Here is a 26,969-nt window from a genome sequence, read left to right as displayed (position 1 = left end):
ACAAATCATAATGTAAACAAACAAACTGAAACTGATTTATAAGTAACAATTGTTAAACAAAGCAGTACCTGTTGTGACAAACATCCAGTTGTGTTTGATCTATATTTGTATGTTGCACTATTCCTTGCTAAAAATTTAAGTTACAGATTAAGATATTTATTTAATACATGATAAATGGAATAAGATAGCGTAGCCAGCAATTATTTGGTTGGTTTTATTTTATTTTATTATTATGCTCTTTGATCGAGAAACATAACTATGGTTCAGCAAACTAAAATCAATGACCGTAAAAATGGTGGTTAAGATAATCAATTATAATAATTATTTGCAATAACAACAATATGATTATGTATCTATTTCCGTGCATGCAAAGGTTGCTCGAAACATAAGACCGCCAATTGTAAAAATATATCTTACATTTCATCTTTATGTTGTTTCTTTTATGTTTATCTATTCTTTTATGTAACAATTCTAATTTTATTCATAGCAATATATTAAAGTAATATTACTACTTATTAGGTGAAGTATAATAATCATTACTATTTTACTTATCGCGAATATTGTTGGAAAACAGTTATCTTTACTCGCGTTAATTAAACGTGTGGTTTATGCATATCTTCTCAAAATGTAAAGAAATATGTATTTGGTGTAGGATTCCAATCACGTCGCTCAATATTCTCAATTCATTTTGCCTTGGTTTTTAAATTTTTTGGTTATCTTAAAAAATATTCTAATTTCACTTAGTTTGTCCTTCTGAATAATACAATATTGATGTGTGCTCTAACATTCTTTCAAAGACAAAAACCGTAACTGATAAACGGGCGTCTGTTAAAATATCGATATCAATAATTTCTAAACAAATCCACCCACCCATCCCTAAGCTCGTGTGTAAACAAACATAATGATTTTAATGTGTATAAATCACGCCTAAAAGGGTCCAAAGCTTAACAAACCAGATCCACATATCATTTTAATTGATAAAAACACATCCAAAAAGTAATTATACAAAGATATTTGCTAATTTTCGGTAAAAACAGTTACTAACCTATGAAAATATATTTCGGGGTCTTTCTTGCGTGAATTCGATTTGCATCCTTTCACACAACACTGAGTCATTTTCGAAACTTAACAAATACACTAATAAACACACTGAACAATTGAGAATATGATTATATTACTTTAAATTCAATATTTATGAAGATTTGTTTACATCGTCTGACACTACATGTACTTGCCGACTGGCCAGCATAAAATGGCGTTTCTGCCGCAAGGCGGTCCCAGTGTGTTGAAGTAAACGAAATAGTGCCATATGCGAAGAAAGCAATTATTTTTGTCTTTTTTTGTTGCGTTCCAAATAAGCTTTGAGTAAAAGAGATAGACATATATATTGACAATTCTGCGTCGATTTCCCTAACATAAATATAACTTATTCATATAGCTAACTTTTGAGGCCTGTCCTCTTTATATTTAGTCATTGAAATAAACGCATTTTTTTTATGTCACAGAATGAGCAATCGTTGACAATAATATTATTATTATGTATCAATAAATATTATAAACTTATTACTAAGTATTCTTTTCTTGTATTGCCATTGCTTTATTTACCGCTCAACAGTCATAGATAATATTAGACCCATAAAAATTTACCGTAACTTTTCCTACTTTCAACTTTGACATTGGCAAAATCATCGTCTGCCAACGATGGAGCCACAATTTAAAAATTGAATTGAATTGAATTGAAGTATTCTTTTCATTGACGATCCTGAAATCCGTTCTCAAATTAGAAACTTTGTTGCGTATTTTGCGAAGTTTATTATACTGAAAAAGTATTCCGTATACCTTGTATACCGTGATCTATCGCCATACACATCCTTAATTTCTACGAGTCACGATTCTCGAATTGCTATCATTGTTTTTATAAACTTGACAACGGAGCGGACTTTGATACCGGTTTCTTGTTACGCGTGAAGCGGTTTCACTTCATTCTGTCGTTGACCGTCGCCGAACATGGACCAATTGCGTTTTGATGGACGCGTCGCAGTGGTTACGGGCGCTGGCGGTGGCCTGGGCAAGGCCTACGCCCTATTGTTAGGTTCCCGGGGTGCCAAAGTTGTTGTCAACGATCTCGGAAGCGGTCGTGATGGATCTGGAAAGTCAAACTTCGCGGATGCCGTTGTCAAAGAAATTAAGGACAAAGGTAAATGATAATAAGTATGTTGACTTTGCGATATTCGGACCTTCGCACATATTGTGAAGTCGTATTTGTGTTTTTTTTCGTATGTTTTTGCAGTATGATGTTTTTATTAAAATCCAAAGTTATTATTGTGTTTACTGCCTAGTGTTGTATTTATTACTATCATCTACTCACAGCTCTGTCTGTGTGAAATCGTTTCCTAAAATAATGTACTATATTTTTTTAAGATAAAAACTGTTGTCTTTTAGGTTCTGGCGGTGTAAAGTTGCATAAAAATTTTAAACAAAGACCTAAACAACACTTTCACATTTTTTGTAGAATTTAACAGTTATCTCATGAATGCAAATTTATATACATTTAGGCATATGTTTATAGAATTTTATTTTATCCAATATTAAAAATAACTAGTGGACATTAGAAGTGATTACACCAATAATAAATTTGGTTGCGGTTTATTTCTTCTGTGCTGTATTGAATGAATTTAAGGAGTCTAATGACAAAGCACAAAAATCTTGCACCCTTTTTTATATGAAAACATATATTTTATTAAGATTAGTCTTTCAACATGTTTTATACCTAGTTGTTCCTTTCTTTGTGCTTAATTATCATATAATTTTTGCACTATAATTACAATAACTATTAAATTAAAATATTTAAAATTCTCATGATACAAGATGTAATAGATCTTGTAAGTTTTTTGTTTTACAGGGTAGATTTTGTAATACAATAGGAATACAATTAAAAATATCTGATTCTATAAAAAGCATAATAGAATACCTATATTTGTATTCACTTATTAACATACAATGCATCTTATTGTTATTTAAACATCATGATTCCCAGATTAATAATTTGAAACATCATGAATGATGGATTGTTTTCCTCAACATTTTTGGTAAATTATGGCTTATTTATTAAAACCTTTTTATAGATAATTGCATCCCTATGAAAACAACAATTAATCTTTTGCTTATAATAAATTGAGAGGCTGTAGTTATTGAAAATAGTCACAGGATCAACATCTTTTGGTTTAACTGTAATTGTGTTATATCAACTAATAGTTTACATTTTAAAGTATGCTGGAAACATTTACAGCCTGTACATAATCACAATATTCCAAAAGCTGCTGATAAAATACTAAAATAGTCTTTTAATGTAAAGACATAATGAAACCATTATGTTGGGCACATTGCAGGTCATTGCCACATGCATAATTAAATATTTGTGATACTAACTAACCTACACTGAAATGTGAAAAAGTTGAATGTCTTGAACCCTTTTTTGAATTGATATGAGGCGAAATTTACTTAATATACTTAAATAGTTTTATGTGTAGTGACAATGTTTTTGTATGTTCTTGACAATGTCTTACAGAATTTTGCCTCAGTATCATTCTTATCATTGACTGATAGATATTAATCAGGTTATAAACAATCAAGTAATTATCACTTACTCTAGGTTTTAGTATCAACCATTAAAACAATTAATTTTATATGCATTAGTCTTCTTGTTAATGCCCATTGTCAGCTGACAATGGGCATTAAAAAGCCAACCTAGCACCCAAGCCTAGCTAGGCTTGCAGGTTAAATTTAATTGTGTGGATTCAATTGCTATACGCTATAAGCGGCGATAGCCTAGTTGGGTGTGGAACGGACTGCCGAGACGAATGTCCGCAGGTTCAAATTCCAAGGGCACACACCTCTGACTTTTCTAAAAATCATGTGTGTATTCTTTGTGAATTATGGTTCGCTTTAATGGTGAAGGAAAACATCGTGAGGAATCCTGCACATCTGAGAAGTTCTTTACAGGAATTTCGAAGGTGTGTGTAGTCTACCAACCCGCACTAGGCCAGCGTGGTGGACTAAGGCCTAATCCCTCTCAGTAGTAGAGGAGGCCCGTGCTCAGCAGTGGGCAAGTATATAATATAGGGCTGATATTATTATTATGTTGTATCTTTCCTGCGGGAAATCACGGCATAAAGGCCGGTCCTTTTGGAAGGCTTGCGTGGGGACATGGATCCAACACGTAGAGGCCCCTTTAAGATACATTACTCTAAGTGGGGTTTATACACCTTTCGAGTACTCTCTCTGTCTGTACTTATGGAGGAAATACAGCCAAAGACAGCGCTTGCAAGGTGCAGGGACTATTGCAGAAAAGATGGGAATTATACTGGGTCTATGGATGGGATCTAGCTGGACTGGTTGCTGGGCTATTGATTGAGACAACGGGACGCCTGCCAAGTAAAATGTCTCAATCTTATGTATTCAAGGCAGACGGTGACTTGCCCCCTACTAGATGGGCATCCCATAAATGGCGTAAGCCAAGGACGCAACACCGGTGTGGGTGGCTTAAGGGTGTCGAGAGGTGTGCACCGATTTCACCATCGCGGGTCGCTGTCGCGTCCCGGAGCGGGTTTCCTCGCTATTACGCAGATTGAGCACTTCCACCCTGGAGCTGAGGTTCTTAGCTCTTGCGACTTCCACCCCTAGCCGGCCAGTTAAGGCAAGCCAAGGGTCAGGGGGTCTCATTTAGCCCCCACGGAATCAGGGAACGCGGTGTCGCCACTCACCGTCGGCTCGCCACAAAGCCGCCCCTGCGGGCTTATTATTATTATTATTAATTGCTATACATTTGTTTTTTATGAAATGAACTAATATAGCAACAAACACCACACATAAAAAAATAAATTTGATATGTTTCTGTCTGAATCAATATGCATTAAGAGTACTATGTGTTGGTAGTGGTAGGATATAATTTATACTGACCTAGTTTAGTGACCACAGTACACAAGGTGGTAAAACCCACTATAGTGGCACACATAAGTGTGTTGTGTTCTGGGATCAGCTTGTATATATCTGGTTCTAACAGGCCGGCATAATTATGTCAACAGCCAAGGAGTAATTATGTTTTGCCAGTCTGTCTATTGGACCGCACTCCACTAACCATCATGCCTGTAGGGTCTCATTGGGAGCACATAAAAAAAAAAGTCAAATGGATTAATTTGCCATATCTCTGATTAGATGTATTGTTCAGTTGCAAACAATTTGAGTACACTACCACATGATACGTAACATATACAAATAATATACCGCACCATGCAGTGTTGTGCTCAATTTGTATTTTTTTTATTCGAGCACGGCAGAGTGACCTCACTGCACCTGATAGTGAGTGAATCGGGTCCAATAGAGTGTCGACTTACGAGAGATGATTACCCCTTGGCAGTCGACATAATTATGCCGCCCTGTTGGAACCGGATATACACAGGCTCATCCCGAAACACGGCACACTTACGTGGGCCCCTATGGCGGGTTTAAACACCTTGTGTACGGTGGTCGCTATCCGGGCGGATTTAAAATATATCCTCCCACCAGCAAACCCTATGTTTACCGGCTATTTTAATTATATAGATTATAGGTTCATCCCTGGCACATTGTCAATAGTTTTACAATAATTCGCTTATTTTCCAATAAGGTGGAGTGGCTGTGGCCGATTACAACTCCGTTGTCGAAGGAGAGAAGATTATTAAAACAGCAATTGATAACTTTGGCAGAATTGATATCCTTATCAACAATGCTGGCATTCTGCGTGATAAGAGCTTCACTAAAATGTCCGAACAAGTATGTACTTTATATCTACTTATGAAGTGTACTTCAGTACATTTAACAACAAAAATCTTATCACTTTTCAATAGGGTGTTATTTGCTAAAATGGTTGTGATTGTCATAATATTAAAAGATCAAATTATAGTGTGGTCCTAAGACCTCGTTTGTTATTTAAACCGCTGGTGAACTAATCAAGATTAGCATTAGTCGAGTAGCTTATTGATTTCGTAATTTAGAACTATAAAAAAAATGTCATGAGACCGCAATCTGTTTGTATAATAGGCGTAAACATAGAAATACGAGTTACGATCACTGTCAATCTACTCGGATTGATTATTTAAAAGTACCCAATCACTTTTAAATATAGGACTGGGACCTTATCCATGCGGTGCATCTCAAAGGCGCGTTCAAGACTACGCACGCGGCATGGGAGACCTTCAGAAAACAAAAGTACGGTCGCATCATCATGACATCCAGCAATGCCGGCCTCTTCGGCAATTTCGGGCAGGCTAATTACAGGTAAATTATATATGAAATATTACAGGGTTCTGCAAGAAATTGTGAATAGTTGTCGCGAGATACGTACGCTATCACCCATCGACCTCCGCTTGAGTAAAATAATATTTAAGTTACTCAAAGGGACGTTTAGTTTAACAGATATCTTTCTTACCATATTTTTTTTATTCCCCGGTTAATTAAATGATTTGTCGGAAATTTTGAGTAGAGATTGCCGAGTCCAGGTGGGGCTTATCAATGCCTGATGTTTATATTATATAGATAGGTACAAATTTTCTATTAATGTAGGTAATTTTTTTTCAAACTTGGTTAGTTTTAATATCATATCAGAAATGAGGAGATCCATAGAACAAAGGTTACCGACATAGCGCATAGGATTAGCAAGTTGAAGTGGCAGTGGGCCGGACACATAGCTCGAAAAACCGATGGCTGTTGGGGTCGAAAGATTCTAGAGTAGAAGCCACGTACAGGCAAGCGAAATGTCGGACGCCCGCCTACAAGGTGGACGGACGGTCTGGCTAAGGTCGCGGGAAGTCGCTGGATGCAGGCCGTTTCCAACAGGTTGACGTGGAGATCCTTGGGGGAGGTCTATGTTTAGCACTGAACTTCCTGTGGCTGAGATGATGATGATGATGATAATTTTTTAATTTCCTCATAGCGCCGCCAAGCTCGGTCTAGTTGGTTTGGCCAACACCCTGGCTCTCGAAGGTGCTAAATACAACATCAAAGTGAACACCATCGTACCGACTGCCGCGTCCCGTCTTACTGAAGACATTCTACCGCCTGAAATGTTCCAGGCCATGAAGCCCGAGTTGATCGCTCCTGTTGTGGTGAGTTATACTTTATGAAATAAAATAAAATAATTTGCTTTTTGAGTCTATTAGGCCTTTCCACCGCTGATGTTATAAGTTGCTGAGCTATGCATGACTTGTCAGAACAACGATTTGGTTTGCTTGAATTGTAATTTTTGTTATATTTTTTTTTTCATTTATTTTTTTTGCTGAATCTATCATGTTTATACGGTCTATCTTTACTTATAAACAGGGACCCATTAATGGAGGCAAAAAGTTAACTGCTATAAAAATAACTGTTAAATATGTCTGGAAAATCTAAATGATTTATAATGTACAAAGTTCCGCAAAAATCGACCTTATTTACGAACCCGTTTGCAAATTTGTTGACGCTTATCGTACGGTGGTTAAACTCCTAAAAGGCAAATTTTTCCGCTCCGTGGATATAAGTAATCAATTAAACGCCCTTTTATTGCCTTCTTCTGCAATAATATGCAAAACCTGTATAGTTTTATTACAAGTAGATGATTATTCGCAGGCTTACATGGTTCACGAATCATTCGAGGACTCTGGTGCCGTAATTGACTCAACACTCGGATTCGCCACTAAGACGCATTTGGTCAGGAGCAATGGAGCTCCTTTGAAGTAAGTAGAAGTTTGTATGAAGGCTTTTTTGAATAGGATATTTGACTCAATTTCGCTATAAATATTTACCTCATATGAATTGTAACACAAAAAAAAATTGGTAATAAATCAACATGTTATAAGCCTTTGAAGTGTGGTAAAAGAGGAGAGTGTCAAGACACGAAAAAAGGTGCGATTCACTCTCTCCTAATTCTAGAAGATTAGTTAATAGAAAAATACTTCTATGTTTTCAAAATCATAACAATGATACGTACTTAATTGTTATTAATTCGAGAACTAATCATCCCTAAAATAATTATAAAAAATAAATAAATTTTTCTTCCTTATAATAGAAAGAAGCCTTCCGATGAAGTCACCATCGAATCAGTCAAGGAAAGCTGGTCCAAAGTAGTCAACATGAACGGCGCTAAACATCTGCAGAAGATCGCCGATGTCACACTCGATCTGGTTGACAAGTTACAGGTATGCGGGGCAATCGGATTATATATAACATACATACAGGGTCATTTTAACATTGCGTTACTAATTGAAACTACATACTCGTTTTCACCTTCGCTGACAATGTGCCAAAAATTATCCATTAAAAACTAATATTTCACGAAAAAACCCGGCTTTACTTTTCAGATTTTTTGATCATTTTGTAGTTCAATGCGAATATGGTGTGTGCGTGGGTGTATTTCTGACTGAAAGTATGATGTTGGCACTGCAACGAATCCTCTTAGAGTAGTAGTAGTGGCTTTAGGGGGCGTAAAATTTAAATTACCTTTTTATTAATATTTATTTTGTTCGAAACTTACACATTTTTATTTTACATCTACGGCTCAAGTAACTCATTGTAAAGTGTTATTTCCAAGTAGATAAGTATGTGGTTTCATTTAGTAACGCGATGTCAAAATGAACCTGTATAACAACATAATAAAACTGCACAACTCGCTGCCTGTACATTGAAAGAAAAAGTTTAATAAATAACACATGATTAAGGAAGTAAGAAAACACAAATCATCGATTTTTATAATTCTTTTCAGTCTGTCTGATTTTTGTGTGATCATATCTCTCTAACTACTGAATTTTTGTCTCGCTTTGCTATGGAGGGAAGTAGATCATTAATATTTCCAACTCTTCTCTATCTTTTTATTTGATAAATTTCGTTGCGGGATAAAGGCAGATTAGTGTTCCCTGAGAATCGCAGAGCTTCATTCCTCGGTGTCATAAAATGCGTGCCACTGCTGATCCCGGCTTACAGGAGTTGTAGTGGTGGATGTGAGGGCGGGAAAGTCTAACTACTGAAGGGGATTTCATGTAGTCTTCATAGGTGAACAAGAGTATGTTGTGAGCAGAATATAGGCTAATAATTTTTACTTCTCTGCTATACCCTTTCACGCTTCACGCTTACTTCTACTCACCACCTACAACATTACAGTTTCATAAATATAGGAAAGAGTTATCATCATTTAAGACATCTGCTATTCTTTGGTTAGATTTCTTCGATGGGGACGGAGTATCGGGCAGAAAACTAGGTATTAAATATGCACTGAGTCTGAGAAAAATTTTATCTTGTCTAAATTGCGTATTATTAAAGACAATGTTCTTTAGTATTTTCATCATAAACTTAATTATGTAAGATGTTACGCAAATTACTTTGTGTTGCGTATACGCTTCTAGTGTAAACAATAGGAAAGAAACAATTAAATTACTCACTTAGTAATGTAATAAATTGTTTTGACAATGTATCTCACATTGTTAAAATAATTTTTGGCTTACGAGCTTTTGCTCGCGGTTCCGCCCGTGTGAAAAAGTTTTTCTGCGATAAATGTTTCCCGAGATATAAAGTAGTCAGGAGTATTGTAGCTTCCTATAAGGAAATATTATTAAAATCACTTCAGAAGTTCCAGAGATTAGGCCCCACGAACTCATAAACTTTTCCTCTTTATAATATTAGATTAATATGATCATGATGACAATTATACGTTTATAGTATTATTAGGCAATGCTTTGGTCCAAGCAAATATATACCCAGTATAAAAAATTTACAGAATCATAATAAATCTCTTTATGGCTATAATAGTAACAAAACCAAGGTGGGCCAGATCCGTAATAGAATTGCGCAGACGCACACCATTATTCCGCTAATTATAATTTAAATATTTTAATCTACGTCTATTTTAGGAATTTGGTAGGATATTAAAATTAAACTATTTTTCGGATTTTATCGCGGTATTAATACTTTACTTTTCTCCCGACGTTTCGAAGGCTTTGCAGCCTTCATGGTCACGGGGGGAATCATTAAAACATAAGTCAGTTCAGAAAACCCTTATCTCCTTTTTATTAACGCTTTCACTACAAAATAACTCTTGTCAATATATTGCTGTATGCTAGAGAAACCAGCAAACATACAATTCGTTAATAGTATATATAACTTGTCTCATGATTAACTGACATCGGCTCTCCTTCGTCATAACCAGAAGTGTAGTTATTTATAAATTTTACGTTTTTTTCATCATGTATCATAAATACGTAAGCAATGAATTGGGTGCTACCTCGAATAAATGGCCCTGGCAATAATTCCATACGTTTACAGCACACGAGTTACACCGGCACCGCCTTATTATATTGTTTACCGAACACATAGTATTTAAAAATGTTCAAAATGCCTTTGCCGACGCAACATATATTCTCAAGCATATTGAGGGCTGCCTTTAAGTTTCCGGGTTTGAATCCCGGGTCGGGCAAGTGATGATTGAGTTTTTGTGCTCAGTATTACCCCGATGTCGCGAATTTTTGTTTCTCTTTTATCTCGGCAAAGTCGCTTCTCCGCAGCTGATGTTAAGCGAAGTCCAAAGAATATGACGATATAAGGAAAGCTTATCACACCATGTGACAGAATACACACGGTAAAAAGTGGATGCACTAGTGGCACCTCTGCCCTACTCCTTCGACGATAAAAGGTGTGAGTGTATGTGTGTATTGCAGAATGGATTTCTGCTAAGTTCTTATGATTAGCCTAGACGTGGCCTCCTTTGGCGTTTCCAACACGAGTAAATATATTTTGAACTCTCACAAAAATTGTCTGACATTAAAATACAGTTTAAGTATTTCCTCCTTTTTCGTTATGTAAGTTGCCAATAAACCAAGGGCCGTACAATACTTAAAAAAAAATAATCACGAATTATAATCTGAAAATAATAACTTATCTCGTATTCGGTTTATCTCGAATGTTTTATTGTTTTTATCGACCGATAACTCAGATCCCCATTATTAAGATAAAGTCGTGTTTGTTTAAATAAATTATAGTATCACAAAAATGATGTTGTCGTTGTTATGTAACTTATGTTTATATATATTTACACTATAATTGTAGTTTAGCTGATTTGAGATCCAGCTGTGTAGTAAAAATTTTATTAAAAATAAGTATTTCATTAATAGTTAATAAGGTGTTAGATTAAAATAATCTTATTTGTTTCTTATAATTATTTTATTTAAGTCATAATATTAAAAATTGCGTTAATATATAAGCGATTGAAATATAACATAACAATATTGCCTTATAACGCACTTACATAGAAAGCCACAGTAAATAAATGTTGCACATTTCCTAAAGTCAACGACTGACTTGACCCCTATGTAATATTATCATATTGTTACAATATACGAGATTGGTATTTGAACACACACGCACTGAACAATGTTTATAATTATTATATATTATTTAGGTTTTAGTTTCAATTTGTATTTGGATTAAAGTACACTTTGTTATATACTTACCGAAGTATTATTATCATTTACTAGCTTTTGCTCGCGGCTTCACCCGCCTGAAGGACTTTTCCGGGATAAAAGTCCCCCTATATATTTTTTCGGGCTACAAAGTAGCCTATTACCTTCCCAGCCTCTTAAACTATCTTCATACTAAATTTCATAAAAAATCGTTCAGTGGATTTTGAGAATATCGGTCACATATAGACCGACAGCTTTGGGGACTTTGTTTTTTAATATGTATAGGTTAAGTTACACCAACAGTATGTATGTCCTCAAGTCTAGGAAACATTGTAAACAATGGGCTGATATGCATCACACTTGCAGGCTTACACAACATTCACAAATTAATTATAAAAAACAATACTTTAATTTCTTAATTAGTCATTTTAATACTATGTTGAATTTTAAGTTATGTAGAAATTTAAACTTTTCTGAACTTTGAAATAATTTAAGACTAAACCAGCCAAGCCTAGGGCGTAAAGTTTTTTTTGCAAACAGGAGTTCGAGGAGCGTTCTAAATTGGACAGTGAGCGCGACTCCTACTGGACTACATACGCGTACAATGCTAAGGACCTCGTCATCTACGCTCTTGGAGGTAAGCATGACATTGTATCGCTAATCTTAATCTGAACTTTTCTGTTAGGTTGTCATTGATTTTAGTAAGCATTGTTACGCGACATTGTACCGCTGACCGCAATCTGAACTTGTCTGTTACAGCCAGATTATTGATCTTAACCTCTATGGAGTTTGTGTTAGGTTCATTTCCGATGGGTATTTAGCTATGTATTGTAGGCGCTCTTATATTGTAATGTGTTTAGGTGGATGTAACACAATATACAGGATTCCCCGCTCAAGGATCGTGCAAGTCGTTAAATAATCTGTTAGCTGATCTGGGAGTTACTGTCGAGCCGAAGATCTCACAGTAAACAGCATATTATACACTGCCCTAGACCAAGGGCGCGATACATTATCATCTTTAGGTGACGGTCTACACTGTCATATTATAAAGCTTAGGACCAGCAAATTCTCGCAACAATATATTGCGCATTAACTTCCAGATGCGCTTAAACTACCAGCGGCATATCAATAACCCATTATACATGCGATTCGCTGCTTGTCCAGCAAGCTTAAATATTTCCAGAAGTCAGTTTGCCGTGATTTTTTATATGGTACAAATTGCTTGCCCAGCAAGTTTTTTTGCTAATCTCGATTTGTTTCCTAGTCGGTGCATCAGTATCCAACGCGAGTGACCTGAAGTTCCTGTACGAGAGCCACGAGGAATTCTCGCCGCTGCCGACGTTCTTCATCCTCGCCGGCATGTGTATGGAGGCGCCTGTCGTGCAGAACGCCATGCCCCCGGGCAAGCACGCCGACTTTACCAACGTAAGTTATTTATTTTTTAATGGAAACACCATTGGATTGACACACAAAACATACATATATGAAAGATCCACAATATTAGGTAATTATTCTAGGTGACAAACCTTTACACGTGTGTACAACACTATTAGTTAAAAATATTTTTTTTCCTAACAGAAAATTGAAATCATATTAATTTATAAAATAAATGCTATCTTTAAATTTTTAAAACAAAATTACAACTTAGTCTAAGTAAATTAAAGTTATAATGATAAGGCAAATTTTATGAGACTTAAGTAGTATTAAAAGGAAATAGAGCCGGTTGTAAATCGAAAAGCCACGGGATTGTTCATTGTAAATGAATGTTTGTTAGACAATTTTGAACAGTGAAATCCTTGTAGGGTTAGAATTTTAGTTATTGGAATAATTGTTGCTCATCGATCAATCACGGGTAATGAAAAAACCGCGTAATAACAGGTTTGTGTTATTACACCGATGATATCACAGCTAGGAAGATTAAACACCTTACCATAAACATAATAATGTTGCTTTTAGATCCTTCACGGAGAGCAATATATCGAGTTTGTTGGCGACTTCCCCGGCACAGAGGGTGCTTTTACGACTCGTTGTTATGTCGTCGATATCTTGGACAAGGGTTCCAGCGCTGTGGCTATTGTTAACAGTAAGTATACTAATGGCTGTCATTAATGGCCCAATCCGATTGTTATCAAAACCAAATTAAAAAACTAAAAGTAATTTGTGTTGCGATTATAATTATAAATATTAACGAACTTACTCCTACTGGCCATTGTAATTTCTAGAAACGTATTATAGGGTGAGATATCATTCGCCAGTTGTAATGAGCAAATATTCTTTAGAGTTTAGAAACTAATGAAATTCTTTTAAAAATATAAACATTTTATCGCTATTTCGTTGATTTATCACAAATAAAAGAATTCCGCCTAAAATAATTTATGTCTTGTAACAATTTTTTTGTAGATACGATTATCTTGTTTTACCACCCATGGCATTATTACGTGATAATTGTCATATTTTGTCATCTGATAGTAAGTCAAATTGTAAAGATACTGTCAAGATAATTTCTTACATAAGGATATTGCGTCACTGACATGTAATCCTAGATAAAAAGATATGGGTTTGGTAGCAAAGTGGGTTTTTTATATGTTTATGGTTTTTTTGCACGCAAGTTATGTATGACTAGCTTTTGCCCGCGGCTCCGCCCGCGTTATAAAGTTTTTCAGGCTAAAGTTTTCCGTTATAAAAGTAATAGTTTCCCGGGAGCCTATGTTCTTCCCAGGGTCTCAAACTGTCTCCATACCAAATTTCATCTTAATATGTTGGGTAGTTTTTGAGTTTAACACGTTCAGGCAGACAGATGCAGCGGGGGACTTTGTTTTTATAATATATTTTTAGAACTTTTAAGAGGAACGATCCCGTCATACATCATTGTTGCATAACTTTAACCGTTTACGCAGCGCAGGCAACGGAAGCTCTCAAAACTAATAATTTTCCCCGTATTTGCAACATGTTTCTTTACTGCTCCGCTCCTATTGGTCATAGCGTGATGATATATAGCCTATAGCACTCCACGAACAAAGGGCTATCCAACGCAAAAAGAATTTTTCAGTTTGGACCGGTAGTTCCTGAGATAAGCCATTACTGCTCCGCTCCTATTGGGTATAGCGTGATGATATATAGCCTATAGCACTCCACGAACAAAGAGCTATCCAACGCAAAAAGAATTTTTCAGTTTGGACCGGTAGTTCCTGAGATAAGCCATTACTGCTCCGCTCCTATTGGGTATAGCGTGATGATATATACCCTATAACACTTCACGAACAAAGAGCTATCCAACGCAAAAATAATTTTTCAGTTTGAACCGGTAGTTCCTGAGATTATCCATTACTGCTCCGCTCCTATTGGGTATAGCGTGATGATATATAGCCTATAGCACTCCACGAACAAAGGGCTATCCAACACAAAAAGAATTTTTCAGTTTGGACCGGTAGTTCCTGAAATTAGCCATTACTGCTCCGATCCTATTGGGTATAGCGTGATGATATATAACCTATAGCACTCCACGAACAAAGAGCTATCTAACGCAAAAAGAATTTTTCAGTTTGGACCGGTAGTTCCTGAGATTAGCCATTACTGCCCCGCTCCTATTGGGTATAGCGTGATGATATATAGCCTATAGCACTCCACGAACAAAGGGCTATCCAACGCACAAAGAATTTTTCAGTTTGGACCGGTAGTTCCTGAGATTAGCCATTACTGCCCCGCTCCTATTGGGTATAGCGTGATGATATATAGCCTATAGCACTCCACGAACAAAGGGCTATCCAACGTAAAAAGAATTTTTCGGTTTGGACCGGTAGTTCCTGAGATTAGCGCGTTCAAACAAACAAACAAACAAACAAACAAACTCTTCAGCTTTATATAATAGTATAGATTATATTCACACTGTACTGTGACATATTGGTCAACAATGTAAATACGTGATAGTACATGAAAACCAATGTGTGATGACAGCACAGAATATAATTTGAATAAGTTACCGAATTCTTGTATTCGGTTAGTGACAACTTGCTGTTTTGCGGTTCGTTTGGTCAATGGCATTTCTGGTGGCCTAAACAAACTCCCTCATCCTCCGGAGAGCGGATGTATAATTATTTTGAACTTGCTAGTGTTTATCAGGGGTGAAGTTTGCTTAAAATTAGGTGACCAACTTGACTTTTTGTCAGCTTACCATAATTTTTTTTTAAAGTTAATACAGAATTTGCAAGTTTTCTTTTAAATTAATGAAAGTGAATGTGTAATATTCACTTTTTGGGCCACCAACACCTTAGGCCGCACCGTAAACATAAAGTCGCCAAAGCCGACGAAACTCATAAAGTCGGCAAAGCCTTCGAAACTAGAATAGAATTAAATAAAAGTACAAATGCTCTAAAATCAGACAACCACTTTAATTTCAATGTAACTTTCACGTAATACGTAAAGAAAAACCGCAAAAAATCCGGGTAGTCATAACCTTGCGACATGCTACAGCGTTTTGGAATTTTCAGGTGAAATCTACCAGAACAAACAGCTGATATGTCGCACGCAGCAGCACATCTTCGTTCTGGGGCAGGGTGGGTTCGGAGGCCCGCGCAACAGCAAGTTGGCCGTGGGAGTAGAGAACGCACCCAAACGCGCCCCCGACGCTGTCGTGGAGCAGCGCACTGCTGAGGACCAGGCCGCTGTCTACAGGTGACATGACGGGTTTTTTATAGATTTTTTTGTACAGAAGGGGTTACGCAAATTTGATGTGCAGTAAAAGAATACCTTGTACTTCTAGATTCGAACATATTTACTTTAAAGGAAACAGATATAACCATCCTACAGCAGTATAGTGAAGACATGAAATCATAATATGTCAGCTATGATTTTCAGTAAAACATTGAAGGACTTTAATCAGAGCTAGTAACTGTTAGTAATTGATCGGCAAATTCACACAATTGTTTTGATTTACAGAATGTCTGGTGACTTGAACCCATTGCACATCGATCCCAACGTAGCCACCGCCAGTGGACACCAGAAACCAATCCTCCATGGATTGGCTTCTCTTGGATTCTCCGCCAGACATGTTTTGGCTAAGTGAGTAACTATACTTAAATTTTTTATGTCTTATAAAAAGGGTAGTTGACTCTTTCTTTATTTTATGAAATATTTCCGTTTTCTGTACTGTAGTTGTATTGCATGCGCGGTACAACAGCGCCCTGAGGTCCTGTGTTCGAATCCCGGGTTAAGCGAAGTGATATTTGGGTTTTTCTGCTCAGTATCAGCCCGGAGTCTGTAATTTGTGCCCGATATGGCGTTAGGCTCGCCCCTTATCACATCATGGGACGGAACACACTTGGCAAAAAGTGGGTGCCCTGGTTACGCCTCTGCATACCCTATCGGCGAGAAATGCGTGATGTGTTGTCCTAAGACTAGCGCAGACATAATTATAAAATCCGCCGATAAATAAACAAGTAACTACCATATGCACACTGTATACTTTACACCATGTTTGTACGCAGGTACAGCAACAACGACGCTAGCAACGTGAAGGCGTTGAAGGCGCGTTTCGTGAAGCCCGTGCTGCCCGGACAGACGCTCGTCACAGAAATGTGGGTGGAGGGCAACCGTGTGCACTTCCAGACCAAGGTCAAGGAGAGTGGCAACGCTGTCATCGCAGGTTTGTAGTAATTTGATAGTTTCCATATTGAGTGTGATAGATGGAGCTAGTGTTCAGCTAAATGTATTTAAGTTTTCTGGTTACCCTACATGTCCTTTTCAATGTAATAACTATTGGTATGATGTCGTATTTATGCATGTTCTTTATATTTGACACATAAACCTAGATTAAAATTTATTATGTCTGTCAATCTTATGTATTATAATTGTCTTGCTTAAAGGCTTTAATCAATTAATTATGCACATTTTGTTATGTAGGAGCATACATGGACTTAAAGAAAGTGTCGTCTGGTGGAGCTCCCGCCGCCGTTGCGCCAGCGCCCTCCGGAGGGGCTCTGAAGAGTGACGCCCTCTTCGCTAAAATCCAAGAAGAAGTGAAGAAGAACCCTGCCAAGGCCAAGGCTGTCAATGGAGTATTTGTCTACAACATCACTGAAAATGGAAAGAATGTTAAGCAATGGAGTAAGTATTATACTTATAAGCAGCTTCTAAAATTATCTTTATTTATAGTCATGATTTCTTGAATTTTCCTTGCGTTTATTGTTAATCACCAATAATTATCACATTTTTTTTGTTAAGTGATGAGTTCAAGAAAAGACAACTAATATTGGGAGTGTTAAAGTAAAAAAAGGGTTTTCTAACTATATCCTATAGATCCCAAAAGATAACTAAAATACTTTTTTTACAGCTCTTGACCTCAAGACACCGGAAGTGTACAATGGAGCACCAAAAAGCGGCAAAGCCGATACCACAATGACCATCTCTGATGAGGATCTTGTTCAAGTTGCCGCAGGTACTCTCAACCCTCAAGTGGCATACATGAAGGGCAAGCTCAAGATTGCTGGAAACCTAATGCTGGCTCAGAAACTTGGACCACTTTTGAAATCAGAGGCAAAGATATAAACTTGTTCATAAAATAAGAAGCTTTAACGGGAATGGATACTTCGAAGAGTGGTGTTAAAAATGTATTGTAATGCCAGGAAATGCATTGTTTTTATATTTATAAAGTACTGGATATTTTATAACTGTGATAGTCATATATTATGTGTTTCTGGTGTTATAATTTTTGTTACTGGATTCCATTAGTGTAAGTATTGTTATATTATGGTGATGGAAATATACATCAATGCCACAATGATTGTTTTTTTATTTCCCATATAAGAAATAATTGATATTGGCATTAGATGGTTCATATGTAATGAAAAGCAGGCTCTGACCAGCAATATACTGTTTTGAACTACATTTTCTGAAAGTATTATCATAGCAGACAGAATTTGACCAGAATGATTATGAGCAGGCTTATTGCAATAACAAAACGCTTAGACAATCAGTAAATGCTATTTACATGGTAGGTAAAATAATTGAATAAATTTAATTATTAGATTGTGCCTGGAAGATTGATAGTAAAAAAAGGTAAGAAATGGAAATTATCAAAAACAATTTAAAACTTTTATTTACATTCTATGAAGACTGCTTCTTAAAAGAAGGGTTGAGGAAAAAATTTTGTATGAAAAAATTGATTGGAAGTTTTAATATAATATGAAGACAGAAAATATTTTTTTATAAACTTGGCTTGTAATTTCCTCCTAGAACCAAGTTTGCCTCTTTAACTTCTAACTCCCAAGCATTCTTCATTTCTGATTGTGAGGTGAGATCAATAAATTTGCTAGCGTGGACTTCAGGGAGACCTTTTGTTCTTATTGAAGTACCTATTATGCAGCAATATGTTCCTGGAATGAGTTAATTTAAAACAAGTTTAAAATAATATGGAGATGTTGATTTAAAGTACCTATGTTTACCATGGAGTAATCATTCTTTTATATAAAAATTACTTTATAAAACAATTTTATTGTATTGTTATTATTTATTTTTATACAACTGCCTCTGGGTATCTATGCACTATCCATCTAAAGGTTGGCTGAAATGATTTGTAAAATAAAATAATCGAAAGTTACTTATGTTTATACTCGTAAAATAATTTTATTAAAACATACCTATTCGTAAAGAACTCTTATCAATAACGCCGTCAGCTGTGTCACATTTGGTTATTTTCGCGCGTCCAGTCTTATCCGATATTATTAAAATATTAGTTCCTACAGTCTGCTCTATTGTGCCTTGTAACCAAACATTAACCGGAGGAGGCACATTGATAAGTTCTTTTATTAAAAATTTCCTAGGACATGAGGCCATGGCTAATTACATATTTTATTGTTTTGGCTAACTACTGTAAACACCACAATAAAAATTAATTAACTCAATGTAATCAACGTTACTAAAAACAAAACATATTTTTGTTTTTGTTATTGCGAAATCTAAACGTGCGTTGTCTGATGTTTTTTTTTGCTGGTTTTGTTCAAAGAGAATATAATCACCAGAGACCAATAAACTAGAATAATCACTACGTTTTAAGAGACAGGACTTAATACAAAGAAATAAAATCGAATTTACATGGCGTATCAATACCAATATCACGGAAAAATACGTCAGGAACGTCAAATAACAATACTACCAACTGAACAAAATACATAGTAGTGAGCACTTTTTATCTATATGTATAAACTTTATCTATATATATATATATATATATATATATATATATATATATATATATATATATATATATATATATGCCGAAGCATCTGGAAATATATTTTAATTGTAAATAAATTGCTTATTAAATTATATTTAAGCCTAAAATCATAAACAGTGACCAGGCACATTGATTGCAAATGATTGCGATTAAACTTGGTATGTAGATAGTTAGAATTACTACTTTTTATCACTATGTTCCCACAGAATCTGGACCTAAATGGGTGAAACCACTGAGGGCAAATTGATTAATTGAAACAGATATCGATATCGATAATCATAACAACATCACTAGTAACATAATGGTAATTAGAAAATGAGAATTTTTATTATTTCTAAGCTACTTTATTTGCGCGATGACTAAAAACGTCTAATTAATGCTTACCTGACCTCATCCAATGGAAATTTCGCCATAAACATTCTGCTTTTGTGATTTATTTGACTGGCTCGATCTCCACAAATTTCACACGTAATGAAACGTTTTTTTGGTGGCATGTCTTTAAAACGTATTCACTTACACCAACAAAAACACTTTTTGGTATATTTTTACTTGTTTGAATAACAAATAATACAAACATAAATCAATAAACACAAATGTATTCCAAAACGTCAGGAAATAAACAAACAATAATAATGGCGGTGAGGAATAGAAAGAGAAACTGTACTGAGAGAGAGAGATAGCAGTATCCGCCATTAAATGCCATGTCAATTCCATACAAAAGATTTTTTGTTCCTTGTTGCGCTAGGCTGGTTTTGTTCGGCGATGTCTGTCAAATATCGAGTTTTGTCAAAGTCAAAGTAGTTTTTTTTTATTTATTCATGGCCATGGACGCATGTATTTTATCCGAAACTCAAAGTCGTTTAGTGTTGCCAGTATTCTATGCACCATAATCGATGTGTGCGGGTATAAGCTTTTTGGTGCTAGCCAGCAGACTATTAGATATTTGATTAGATATGTCCTTAGTGGTGTTGAAGGATCGTGTATTTCTTAAATATTTAATGTGGATTAGGGATCGCGAAGATTTTATCAATCATATAGATATAATATCATATCATATCAAATAGATTATTTACAAATCTTGTCTTTTATTACAAGCGCCATCGTTTTTTTTAAACCAGGCGGCATCTACCCCAGTTCAAAGAATAAGTGCCCTAGTTATGATTGATGAATCAGCAACCCTTCGAGTCAGTAATACAAATGAAATAGTTTCTCTCGAGGCAAGTCTTCATTTGGTACCGATTGCACGCCCATGCACGTTCAGTGTGCATACAGTTCAGTGTGCATACCTCTTGGGTGAAAATACACATTAAGGCCTATGAGTGTTCGCGGACATTTTTCCTCCCTCATCCTATAAAGATTCCAAATCTTCCTCCACATTTCCCTTCCCTGCGGGCCCTTTCATACACTTAACCGTGGGTTTCTAATATTCCATGCGCAGGTTTCCCCTGGTGTGGAGTGCCGGGACGTCTATTAAAAACAAAATTGAAATAGTTCAACAGTATTAAAATACTACATCAAGCTCTAAAAAATTTTAATATTGTTAAAAAAACTAATTAAATAGAATAAAGTCTAATTATTAAAGCCAAAATGACTTCGAAGAAATTTATTCCAAAACAAAAAGAAGTAGTAAATCAGAAGGAAAAAATAATAATACGAAACTACATTATTATATTAATTTATGGTCGAATAGTTAGATTTGCAATAAAATTACACATGGGCCAGCTACAGCTTATCGTTGGCGTCTATCCCCTTTTTGTTAGGGTAATAAATTATTTCCTTATTTTCCAGTACAGTCAGCCACAAAAGTAGCTGACCGAATTCAAAGTTAAATCGCTTTCAAACTTTTGTCTCCGTATCAACAATTGTCTTTTCTCCAGTAGAACAACTTTAAAAAGTTTAATATTTTAGATAAATAAACAAGGATATTTTGATTGTAGTAAGGTAATGGAAAGAAGTGAGTGAAGTTTTGTAGTACGTAAAAAAAAAGTTTTTTTTTTATTTTTAATAATTTGATGTTCAATGATGAGAATTCTTTTTGATTTATTAAAATTATTTGATAGTTTTCAAATCACAACTTGATTTCAAAAGGTGCGATATTTATACAATAATTAGATACCCTGTAAGGACCTATAGTAAAAAAAAAATAGCTGCGCTCACTACCCAAGCTACTTAACTAGATTAAGTTAAATATTTTACGTCCCTAGCTTCCCCAATGGTGTTCTACCCTCCCCAAATTTAAAATAATCTCCTCGTTCTGGCATAATTGACGATTTTCCTATGTTCTGGAATCTGGATTCGTGCGTTTGATGAAAAAAGATGGGCGAAAGCATGTCAAATATATTGTGACATCGATTACATGTTTAAATTTCGAATACCTAATTACCTAAACGTACTTATTACTAAACTAGCTTTTGCCCGCGGCTCCGCCCGCGTTATAAAGTTTTTCAGACTAAAGTTTTCCGTTATAAAAGTAGTAGTTTCCCGGGAGCCTATGTTCTTCCCGGGGTCTCAAACTGTCTCCATACTAAATTTCATCTTAATACGTTGGGTAGTTTTTGAGTTCAACACGTTCAGGCAGACAGATGCAGCGGGGAACTTTGTTTTATAATATATTTTTTAGAACTTTTTAAGTGAAACAATCCCGTCATACATCATTGTTGCATAACTTTAACCGTTTACGCAGCGCAGGCAACGGAAGCGCTCAAAACTCATAATTTTCCCCGTTTAAGCAACATGTTTCATTACTGCTCCGCTCCTACTGAATATAGCGTGATGATATATAGCCTATAGCACTCAACGAACAAAGGGCTATCCAACGCAAAAATATTTTTTTTAGTTTGGACCGGTAGTTCCTGAAATTAGCCATTACTGCTCCGATCCTATTGGGTATAGCGTGATGATATATAACCTATAGCACTCCACGAACAAAGAGCTATCTAACGCAAAAAGAATTTTTCAGTTTGGACCGGTAGTTCCTGAGATTAGCCATTACTGCCCCGCTCCTATTGGGTATAGCGTGATGATATATAGCCTATAGCACTCCACGAACAAAGGGCTATCCAACGCAAAAAGAATTTTTCAGTTTGGACCGGTAGTTCCTGAGATTAGCCATTACTGCCCCGCTCCTATTGGGTATAGCGTGATGATATATAGCCTATAGCACTCCACGAACAAAGGGTTATCCAACGTAAAAAGAATTTTTCGGTTTGGACCGGTAGTTCCTGAGATTAGCGCGTTCAAACAAACAAACAAACAAACAAACAAACAAACAAACAAACAAACAAACAAACAAACAAACAAACAAACAAACTCTTCAGCTTTATATAATAGTATAGATTATTAACTTGTATAAGCTTTTGCATGCGTGATAAAGTTTTTTGGCACAGAAGTCGCGCTATATATATTCTCGGGGTAGAAAGTACCCTATGTCCTCCCCAGGGACAAACTATCTCTATACCAAATGTCATCGAAATCCGTTGGGTACATTTTGAGTTTATCGCGTTCAGACAGGCAATCTGATGTGGCGGGGACTTTGTTTTTTTAATATATTTTTAGAGCTTTTAAAGGGAATAATTCGTCATAGTTGTTTGTTGCGTAATTTTAACCGTTTCCACAGAGCACGCAACGGAAGCTTTTAAAAGGGATACATTTTCCGTTTTTGCAACATTTTTCATAAAGGCTCCGCTCCTATTGGTCATACCGTGATGTTATTTAGTATAAGACTAGGCTGTAGAGCCTTCCTCCATTAATGGGCTATCCAACAATAAATATTTTTTTCATTTCGAATCAGTAGTTTCTGAGATTAGCGCGTTAAAACAAACAAACAAACTCTTCAGCTTTATATAATAGTATAGATTATAGAAATATTGATAATACCCAGTAATTACGATGGTTATATCCTCTTCTATATCGAAACAAAAACGCAGGCAAACTAAGACTGACTCATATTTTATTTTTTATTTATTTATTTATATTATATTTAAACACAGTGAAGTTTACAGCACGGAGATGTAACTGTTGTAACCTCGATAAACACTAGAAAAAAACATCTATCTCTATTTTTCTATTTCTCTCCTTTTTCCTATCTTGACAAATCGCTTTAAAGCGCAAGGCCGTTTCTAGTGAATTCAAATAAAATTTTCTTTCACGTAGCTATAAATCCCACTATAACGAGTAGAAGACACCTTATTGATGTGTATTGCATAATGCTATTTTACTTCACATAATGGGTGTGGTATTAAATGCTTACATTTATATTATAAACTAGCTTCCGCTCGCAGCTTCGCCCGCGTGGATTTCGGACTTCAAAAATGGAGGAGGTGCTCAATTTGTCGGGATGATTTTTAAAGTATGGTGGTATGCAGGTGGTCCAATTGTCCGGTCAGGGTCTGATGATGGGATCCTGGTGAAATTGAAGGAAGCTTATAGCATGATTTAGTATTCACGCGTGATGGCTTATTATTAGCGTATTTCATGTATAACTTTGGTGTTTCTATACCGATTTCTATGATTATTTTTATGGAATATTTAATAATGTTAACTTTTTTAATTAGGGATGACTGAGAGTGTTATAAACGTAAGAGTAGACAAATATAATGAGAAAGCTTCGAACTGCTAAGCTGTCGGGAGTTACACGTGCTATTGTGAGTCAACCATAAAAGATAGACATATGCTGTCGTGGGATATTTTTTACATAATTTTAAGGAGAACATTTCCGTCATACATGATTTCTGTGTAGCTTTAACCATTAAGGTTGCACACGCGACGGAAGCTTAAAAAATGGAGTAACTTCTCCCGTTTTCCCAACATTTCCCTTCACTGCTCTGCTCCTATTAATTGTAGCGTGATGAAAAGTATACTATAAGCAGCACAGGAGTATGACAAATAATTGTACCAAGTTTCGTTAAAATCCGTCGAGTAGTTTTTGTTTCTATAACGGTTATACAGACAGACAGACAGACAGACAGACAAAAATTTTACTAATTGCATTTTTGGCATCAGTATCGATCCCGAATCACCCCCTGATAGTTATTATTTTGGAAATATATTTCATGTACAGAATTGACCTCTCTACAGATTTATTATAAGTATAGATAGATAAATACTAGATGACAGGTTTAGGTAAGTACGTAATATAATTCGTATTGTAAATACCCAAACCCATTGACATGGGCTTATGTGTTAAAACCTTAAAACATACGAACATCTATCCAAATTTTTATATTTAATGAACTGATACTATTAAGTATACCTAATATTTAGACATTAGTACCTATCTAGCAGGATCATAATATAAACCCCAATCTTAATGGTTTCCCTTTCGTAATTTATGTTAAATTTAATTATCATTAGAACGATTTGCAGACCGCATTTATGCATATTACACAAGTCGACAAATTTTTTTTTTATTTTTGTGTTTCTTTTCTAATGCTTGAATTCTGATTCCAAACATCGAAAAACACTCGGATATCCATTTTTAACTCTTAAAGTTTGCTTTTTTCTGATTTATGTTGATAAGTACGTTTTGGAGATTTTAATTGATTCTTATGAGCAATAGGCGGTAGCGTTTTGATCATTTTAATTGCAAATTGTGAATTATGTCCGAACGGCAGTAGTGAAGTGTTTACTACTCTATTACTATTTAAAAAAAAGTATATTTGAGTTGTAACAATCGACTTTTATGTCGTACTTGGTTAGAATATGGCACCAAGAAAGTGTAAACAGGATGTTGATTAATTCTGTTTTATTTGCGGTAAATTTCTTAAAGTAAGAAGCAAAAAATTTACTTTGGGAGCGATTTTGAAGCATTGCGAAGCCTATAACGCTTATTATAACCTCAAAATACGGAATCAAAATAAGAAATGGGTGTCTCACGGTGCTTTTGTTAATTTCAAATTGGAAAATATAATGTGAAAGTGAAACCAATAGTAGAGCCTAAATAAATATTGATGCTACCGTTACATATAAAGTTAGGGCTAATGAAGCAATTTGTGTAAGCTCTAGATCATAATTCTAAAGCTATTGAATATTTAAAGAGATTTTTTCCCAAATTATCTGAAGCTAAAGTTAAAACTGGTATTTTCGTTGGACCACTCATAAAACAAATAATGAGCAGCGATGATTTCACAAAATTCCTTATTGCTCATGAAAAATAATCCTGGAAGCGTCTGAAAGCAGTAGTCAATTGTTTTTTTTGGAAATCACAGAGTCGACAATTATGAAGAGTTCATTGAAACTATGCTTGAAAGTTTGAAATTGATGGGCTGCAGAATGTCCCATAAACTCCATATGCTACATGCTCACCTGGACAAATTTAAAGATAATATGGGTGCCTATTCAGAGGAGCAGGGAGAACGTTTTTACCAAGATGTGATGGACTTTGAACGACATTACCAAGGGCAGTACAACGAGAGTATGATGGGAGATTACATTTGGGGATTAATACGCACACAAACATAAAAGATCCATTAAAAAAAATACATTTTTGAACATGATTTTTTGTTATTGTCTATTTGTTTGCTATTATTAGTCTTAATTCTTGTATAAAAAAGACTTTGATGTTCAAAAAAACTTTTTTTATCGTTTTTTAAATAAAATTACAGAGAAAGTATAAAAATTTATATGTGTTTTTTGAAACTTAGTAAAATTGCTCTAGTTTCTACAAAAGCAAACTTTGATCGGAACAGTTATTTTTTTATTTATTTGTAACATAGGAGAAACCAAAATTTCACATTCAGGGGCCTGACTCAAAAATCGTGTTGACCGGTGTTATTAGTACTTATATGCTATGTCGGGTTCCCTTTTCGGAAAATTTTACCCTTCGTCCCTGCTATCTAGTTTCATGTTAGGTAATTTATTTAAAGATGCTTACGCGATTGATCCATACTGCGGTGCTAAGCGCAAAAGCGATATGTCAGGGAAACATTATTTCGAGATAATCGAAGTTTTGTAAATATAGCTTTATAGTTTTGTATGTAAAACTGACATAGAGAAACTCTTTTAAGTTTTTTTTAACAAGTTCTAAACAAGGTACAGTTATTTAGGTAAGTTCATGGGATGGATATTTCTTTAAGCTATCTGACGACATAATAATCATGATTTTGATTTTTTTTGAGATACCGCTTTTGAGCTTAGCACAACAGCATATGGCTGGACAAGACTACACTACGCCTACTTATTATTCGATAGCAACTTCTGGAAACAATTCATTTACAATGTATGTAAGATATTATGTATTTTTACGATCAAAACATAATTTCGAAATCCACTAAAACTAATTA

At 35.3% G+C, this 26,969-nt stretch overlaps 1 protein-coding gene and 1 long non-coding RNA gene across 2 annotated transcripts; one reads left to right on the top strand and one right to left on the bottom strand.

Moving 5' to 3' along the window:
* The first annotated feature begins 1,745 nt into the window (after positions 1 to 1,745).
* Positions 1,746 to 18,234, top strand: LOC115443231 (peroxisomal multifunctional enzyme type 2). Its single transcript, XM_030168551.2, has 14 exons — positions 1,746 to 2,197; positions 5,666 to 5,811; positions 6,164 to 6,315; positions 6,971 to 7,142; positions 7,642 to 7,748; positions 8,081 to 8,210; positions 12,000 to 12,096; positions 12,724 to 12,884; positions 13,416 to 13,542; positions 15,947 to 16,130; positions 16,395 to 16,517; positions 16,943 to 17,100; positions 17,358 to 17,561; positions 17,788 to 18,234. The coding sequence occupies exons 1-14, from the start codon at positions 2,008 to 2,010 to the stop codon at positions 18,000 to 18,002; spliced, it is 2,166 nt and encodes a 721-aa protein (XP_030024411.2). The 5' UTR covers positions 1,746 to 2,007; the 3' UTR covers positions 18,003 to 18,234.
* A 300-nt stretch (positions 18,235 to 18,534) lies between these two features.
* Positions 18,535 to 19,321, bottom strand: LOC119189472. Its single transcript, XR_005112427.1, has 2 exons — positions 19,094 to 19,321; positions 18,535 to 18,829 (listed from the first exon to the last, which is right to left on the bottom strand). It is a non-coding gene; the product is annotated as an uncharacterized LOC119189472 (long non-coding RNA).
* Positions 19,322 to 26,969: the final 7,648 nt, after the last annotated feature.

Source organism: Manduca sexta, chromosome 16 (genome assembly GCF_014839805.1).
Source record: "Manduca sexta isolate Smith_Timp_Sample1 chromosome 16, JHU_Msex_v1.0, whole genome shotgun sequence".
Lineage (NCBI taxonomy): Eukaryota > Metazoa > Arthropoda > Insecta > Lepidoptera > Sphingidae > Manduca > Manduca sexta.
Note: the sequence above shows the minus strand (reverse complement) of the source record. Positions and strands in the feature narration are given on the sequence as shown.

Bases quoted from the DNA above. Each gene is read 5' to 3' on its own strand.
- LOC115443231 (XM_030168551.2), top strand. From the start codon at position 2,008: ATGGACCAATTGCGTTTTGATGGACGCGTCGCAGTGGTTACGGGCGCT. The intron at 7,143-7,641 runs GTGAGTTATACT...GATTATTCGCAG, and splicing joins AGTTGATCGCTCCTGTTGTG to GCTTACATGGTTCACGAATC. The intron at 7,749-8,080 runs GTAAGTAGAAGT...TCCTTATAATAG, and splicing joins AGCAATGGAGCTCCTTTGAA to AAAGAAGCCTTCCGATGAAG.